This window comes from Aptenodytes forsteri, unplaced genomic scaffold, assembly GCF_000699145.1.
Source record: "Aptenodytes forsteri isolate BGI_AS27 unplaced genomic scaffold, ASM69914v1 Scaffold153, whole genome shotgun sequence".
Classification (NCBI taxonomy): Eukaryota; Metazoa; Chordata; class Aves; order Sphenisciformes; family Spheniscidae; genus Aptenodytes; species Aptenodytes forsteri.
The window spans coordinates 1729291-1736216 of record NW_008796178.1 but is presented as its reverse complement, the minus strand read 5'-3'; the positions used below and the strand labels follow the sequence as shown (position 1 = coordinate 1736216).

Sequence of the window (6926 nt, the reverse complement as noted above, 5' to 3'; positions counted from 1 at the left end):
GGGGGGGGGGGGGAAGCATGACCCATTTTGTTTGGTTTTAGGTGATGTCTGTGGGATGCGATTATTGGATGCACTTTTCTGTCTTTGCATTTCCTGGTAGTAGTAAATGTTGGCAATCTCATAGAAAAAACATCCAAGGGATGCTGAGGAGTCTTCTGCAGCATTGATTCCAACCAAATACCTCTTTCCCCTTCCCCTTTTTTACTTTTTTGTACTAGCTGTGGGAGTTCATGCTTTCACTCCGTACCCAAGAATCCTTTTGTGTTATCAGTAAATATTTTAATGTTTCACAGGGGAATCTAATATTTCCTGCTTACTAAACCTGTGATAATAGATAAGCCATATGTAGTTGAACAGTGGTGCATTTTGTGAGGAGAAGTCTTCCGTGTGTACCTTGGCATCTTTATATGAAAGTTGTGCCCTTTGCCCTTTATTTATTTATTTTATTTACTCTATTCTCATACGAGCTTGTTTTCCCCTTGGTATTTTTAGTTGACAAATGCAAATGTTCCTCCCTTTTAATTTAAACCAAAAAGCCTAAAACAATTGTCAGCTTCTACAAATAAAACATATCTTTGGAGCCATCAAAACTCTGGCATCAGAAGTTAGTCTACTCCACCCAAATGTTTTTCAGGTAAAAACTTTTATTTAGTTTCCACGCAGGATAGCGGAAAAGCCTAGACTGCCTAGTGCACTATTTCTATGGTCAGGGAAGCTTTTGCTGGTCTGTAGAACTGCACATAAGACCCTGCTTGTGAAATACCACTCATTTTACTGGCACAATTGTTTGTGCCACCACATGGTGAGCTAGTTAGAAATGGTCCAGTTCCCTCACTAGGTAAACACAGAGTTGGCAAAACCATTGAGAGGAAAAAAAAAAAATGCATGTAAAATTATGGCCTGAGGAAACCACCACCATATCACTTTCGCTATAATCCACCTAAAGGTAAATTGCCAAAAGATGACACTTCTGGCTCAGCTTTCAGGAATTATTTTACATGACAATATAAATGATGTAGGAGCACAATTCGTTTATGTTCTTTCATTTTATTTTGAGCAGGATTTTCTGGAATACTGGACAAGTAAAGTAACTTTTTTTTTTTAAGTTGGAAATCACTAACTTAATTTTGTATTTCTGTTTTTCTTACAGTACTGTGTGCAAAAAACTTGGTGAAAAAGGATTTTTTCCGTAAGTAGCTGTTAAAGTTTTATACGTTTATAGATGGGATAAATATTATGCAGGTTCGTTCTGTACATCAGTGTTTGCACGTGATCATTGTATTAAGATATTTGCGTTAAGGGGGGGTGGGGGCTTTGATGTTTTCACATCGTTTTATTTCAGGGCTTCTAATTTTTTCTTTGGTGACACTCGTCACAGACTCATAATAATAATTAAAACACTGACACGCTCTCTCTGTTTTTGGTGGGAGTGGGGAACAAATTTACTCTCTCAGGCAAATTACATGTTTTTCAATTAGTGCCACGTATTTATTGAAATGTTTTTCATATAAGAGCTTTTTGTTCAGCAGACAGGTGTACATCTTAATTATTAATAATCATGTCATAATACTTACCTATGCTGAAATTATATTTTAATTAATTTTAATAATGTTTTGAAAGAAGTGCTAGGAAGTGGATGAAGGAGGCAGAAAGGAATGTTACTGGCTGTGAAGGTATGCACGCACAGATCACCTGTCTGCCGCCTCCCAGTTGGGAGTAGGAAGAATTCGAAAGATCGGACCTGAACTTTGAAAAGAACTTGAAGGAATGATACAGAATTATATTGTAGTTTGTGATACTTCTAAAACGTGCTTTATATCTGGATTTTTTTATTGATTGCAAGCTTTCAGGTGTTTAAGAGTTTAATATGCTTAAAAAGACCCCTCAAGATTTGAAATCTGTGATACGCTTCTGTACTGAAGCACAGATCTCACAAGGTTCTGTTCCTCCCCTTCCCCGTGTGCTTTGCCTTTATCCCCACGTGCTTTGCCTGACACTTGTCTCGAACCACGCTGCTGCTTGACTGGCTCTGTCGTGAGTCACCTGAGGAAGCGGAACTGGTACAAAACTTGCGCTACAGAAAATGTGAATAATGTTTCACCGCCTTAGTTCCTTCAGCTGACTCACTGGGCGCTCAGATGGGGGGAGGAATTAATATGAGGGGAAAAAGGGATAGGACCGCATGACTTAGGGGCATTAGTGGTGGGACCATCCCTTTTGGTGTCAGTTAATAGGTTGGTTAGAATAGCAGTTGCAGTAGAGCTAATTGTAGGCTGCTCTGGTCCTGCTTCTTTCCCGTCCTCAGCTGTGTAGCCTGGCACCATCTTTGCACTGATTTTTGTTGATCAGCTGTACCTGTGTTCAGTGTCGCCAGGGTACTAAGCTGGCCGAAAGTGAAGTAGGAAGCTAGCAGAAAGCAAAGTGGACCTCAAAGGCAAGAATAACCTGTTAGAGGTGATTTCCTGTAATACCAATAACAACCAAAATTGTGATTGTAATTAATCTTAAAAATAGGAAGAATGTAAATCTGTTTTCTTTGCCTTTTGCTGAATTCTTTGTGTACTGAGAATTTACTCAATCCTGAATTAGGAAGATTAAGGTGTTCAGATCTTTTTTTTCCCCAAAGTGTTTGACTTATACAGCCCAAGAAAAAGTTGTGTCAGTGAAATAAATTGCTAATTTAGCCATTTCCTGTGCTTAATGTGTCATGTTATTCCGATTCGTTAAATATGGCTCCCATTTATGAATAAAAGGCAACTTCAAATAAAATTTAAAAAAAAAAAAAAAAATCTGCAATGACACAGGACTTTAAAGCATCCTGATCCATTTGCCAGTTTTTTTCTTTTCCTCCTCTTAGGACTTCCTGATCCATTTGCTAAGGTTGTGGTGGACGGATCTGGCCAATGCCATTCTACAGATACTGTGAAGAATACACTTGATCCAAAATGGAATCAGCATTATGACCTGTAGGTGGTAACAGTGATAACCAAAGGTTTGAAGTGAAATCCTCTAAAGTACACAGAAATTGTCAGATGTTCTTAATACTGTCCTATTTACAGCTTGGAAAATATCCCAGAGTTTATTAGTTTGAGTAAAAAAATATATGTGTCAAAATACCACTTTCTCATTTCCCTCAAAATCTAAACACTACACTTGGTTTTCTAGTGATGTCTGCAGCATGCTTTACGTGTACTATAGCATTATTTTATTGTAATATTTCCATGTTAACACTTCCGTAAAATGAAGCAAATAATTGACAGTATTTCCCTCAAACTGCTCTTCTCTTCATGCTATTTTTGTCTGTTGCAGTGCTACAGTGTCTTTTCTTCTGTGTGCCTCTTGTTCAGTTTTCTCTCCTTCATGTCATTTTCTGTCCCAAATGTTCTTCTCACTATAAATTATTATGTTGTTATCATCAATTGAGCATTTTTCAGTGCTTTTGAGCAATATAATCGGTATGGTATGTATATGTCATGGTTTTCCTCTGTCTTTCTAAAGCACAGAATATTCTGTATAATATGTTATTAAAGTTTTTCTTTTATTCTTTATCTTTTTCCTTGGGATGGAAGATGAGGAAGAGAAGTGAACAATTTTGCCTCATTGTATTCTCCTTTCTTTCTAAGGCATTGTTCTGATCTCTAACTTTTTTTTCCCATGGCTCCATTCCCTATCTATATTATCAGAAATTGTTTGAGCATATTTACGTTAACTTTGGACATCACCAAACCTGGAGCAAATCAAGTATTAGTACACAGAGAATTTCTTGTCCCCCTTTGTCCCAGTGAAGAAAAGCAGCTTGATAGGTCTTTCAGCAGAATGTGGAAGGCCTGGTTTAAAGCGATGTCTTGACCTACTCTGTATTTGAATATCCAAGACTAAATATGTGAGGTCATTGTTCATAATGTTTTAGTGCAGTATACAAAACATTTGCATTACTGCTTAACAAAATATCATTGGCAGTTTAGTGAAATAATAGCACTTTCACTGAGGAATGCTATAGTATTATAGTTTTATTATTCAAACTCGGTCCAAGCTTAGATTCTGCATGTGAGACTGTAATTCATATTCATTAGAAAAATGGATATAAAACAAATTTAAGTTCATGTAGAAGGAATGGCTCTTTTTCATATTTAAAGAATTCTAAGTTAATTTGATTTTTTTGTTATTAAACCTATCAAAATGTTGATTCGTATAGAATACAGATTTCAGACCTCTGCCCTTCCACGCCCTCTCCAAGATTGACCATCTGTTTGTGAAGATCTAGCTTGAACAGGTTTTTTTTTTTCAACAGCAATTAACACTCCATGCAGTGTCCTAACGGTGAAATTCAAGAGTAGATTGCACTGATCTTGCAGCTTGCAGCCACCAAAAATGGAAGGCCTCCTTTCTTCCCTGTTTCAACCCCTTTCCCAATGTACTGAATGCGTTCATGCTGCCCCCCTTGCACTGGCTCCATCTGGCTTCTGGGTAGACGGATTCAATTCACTTAACCCACAGGAAGGTAGCTGGATAGGGGAAAAAACCGTGTGTAATTCTCTGCTGATTAAATGGGTTGCGTTGGGTCGGTAACAGTGTGCCTGCATTAGCGTGTTAGCTTGCATCAGGAGTGAGCTTTTGTAGTGAGTCTCTCGATCATCCCCGCTTGCTGTGTTTTGGCTCCTTCGGGACGAGTACATGAACCTGCCTGCTTTGGATGAAGCTGAACCGCAAGGTACATCCCCTGAGTACCACCGATGTTCTCCTGCTGCTAACAGGAACTGAAGTTGACAGGATCAGACTAGAGCTAAAGAAAAATCTCTGAAACGCGAGCACGGACATTTATTTTTGTTTAGTTAGGTGGGCCCATTAATGATCATTAATGCGTAGCTTTACAGGGATAAAAGGAGAGTAAGGTGGAAGGGAAAGTGCCGCCAACATGACTTGAGTGTAAAGCCTTCCTATAACCTTTGTACAGCTAGGGAAGGGATACTTTTGAAAGAGGAATGGTGGGCCATCATTTGGCCGTTATCTACTTTTATTTACTTTTATTTTATCTACGTTGCTACTAAATTCTGTGCTGAGAATGTCAACAGTTCCCTGCGTCTTCCCCAGTGGGTATCTGCCAGTCGTGTCTTGGTGTTTGAAGTGCTGTGGTGACAATGCGAGTAAGCAGTTGACAGGAATGGGTTATAAGGGATGCAAAGTGCTCCGTGGGCTAACGACTTGGAGACTTGGCTCCCTTCTGGAGAAGAGAAGGAGCAGAGGACATTGGAAATGAGAGAGGATGTTAATATGCAATGACAGTAATGGAAAAAAAAATAGTAAAATCTTTAGAAAAAGTTCCCTTTTGGTTATAATTTTCAAGGAAGGATGAAGAGAAGGTATTTTTATCTTGTTTTATAGAACAAGTCATGCTTGTATCTGGATACTGTAGTTGTCTGAGCTTTGAAGCAAGATTGTGATTGCAGAAACATCATATTATAAAAAGCAGAGATAGAAATGGGTTTCTGGCAGAATATTTTGCTCAGGCGGATTTGGGGCATCTCTTGTTGGATTGTCCCAAGGAATTTAGACCTGCATGAAACATTTTTTTGTGTGTGGTTTGTTAGGAATTTAGACCTGCATGAAACATTTTTTGTGTGTGGTTTGTTTTTTTTTCTTTTTTGGAAAGATGATGCCTAAAAAAACTAGGTTTTGTTTAGTTAGGATATTATTTTCAATATAAATTGCTTGTCCTGTAGGCAATACTACTTTGCTTGATTCTGGCAGTTGAATTCGCTGATGACAGAAGTATACGCAGCATTTCTAATCCAAAGTAAAATGTAGCGTTATGTCAGGCCTTGTAATTTGAAAATAATCCTCTTTCTCTCAAAATCTTCTTCATAATCATTTAACCCCTTTTATTGTCTTACCTTATTCCTTACTCTATGGAAATTTATTTCCATTTATAAATATCAGTCACCTAGTCTTCAGTTCCTATTTAAAACAGCAGTAAAAGATTAGATCTCTTTGATACAACAACTCACTGCCTGGCTTTTATCTTAAGGTAACTCTTAACTCTAATATACCTGGTGCCAGGTCTCAGCTTTTCATCTGCACCAGATATTAAGATAATTAATTCTTACTTTTGAAGGAAAAAAAAAAGGAGAAATAATAGGAATAGTAACCATCCTACTGCTAAGCACCTGATGGCAAACCTCATCGATTACAGGACTTAATCTTTCTTCTCATCCTTTGAAAATAATAGGTTTTTCAAACTTCCTAATGTTTACCCTAACAACACACCATTGCATGGGAACGCTAGACTCTGCCTTATGACGCTTCCACTGTTACAGGAAATGCTTTGCACACCAAGCATAACAGATGGAGTCTCGGTGGCAGCTTGCCTGCTCCTGCCACCACGCAGCGTAGGAAACCAACCAGAGGAAGGTGCAGTTATGTAGAATTTTTTAAAAAGAAGAATCCTGCTTTTTTTCTTACTGTGAAGATTTCTGTTGGTTTTTTTAAATGACTGTAATAGGCTTATGTGCAGTAAAACTGTCACTTGGCTGTGTTGGGTTGATTGAAATGTCCCCAGCCTGGAATTTGTATAGCAGGTTAACACTGCTGCTAATTCAGTCTCGTGTATCATGTGGTGGCATATGCAAATGGCACAGTAAGATGGATCTGTTGTGATGTATTTATGCAATAGTGTCTGAATTAAGTTGCTAATTCCAAGGGAATTTTGTGGTTTACTAACCTGATTCAGCATATGTCGTGGTTTAACCCCAGCCAGTAACTAAGCCCCACACAGCTGCTCGCTCACTCCCCCCTGGTGGGATGGGGGGGAGAATCAGAAGGGTAAAAGTGAGAAAACTCGTGGGTTGAGATCAAGACAGTTTAATAGGTAAAGCAAAAGCCGTGCGTGCAAGCAAAGCAAAACCAGGAATTCATTCACTCCTTCCCAT

General features: G+C 38.4%; 1 protein-coding gene across 1 annotated transcript in view; it reads left to right on the top strand.

Moving 5' to 3' along the window:
* SMURF2 (SMAD specific E3 ubiquitin protein ligase 2) overlaps positions 1-6926 on the top strand; it is a gene marked incomplete at its 5' end in the record, with an annotated part of 42446 nt that overhangs the window by 2789 nt on the left and 32731 nt on the right. The window contains one exon of the mRNA XM_009287701.2: positions 2858-2966. Within this exon, the coding sequence (XP_009285976.1) occupies positions 2858-2966 (109 nt within the window). The remainder of the gene's footprint in view (positions 1-2857; positions 2967-6926) is intronic.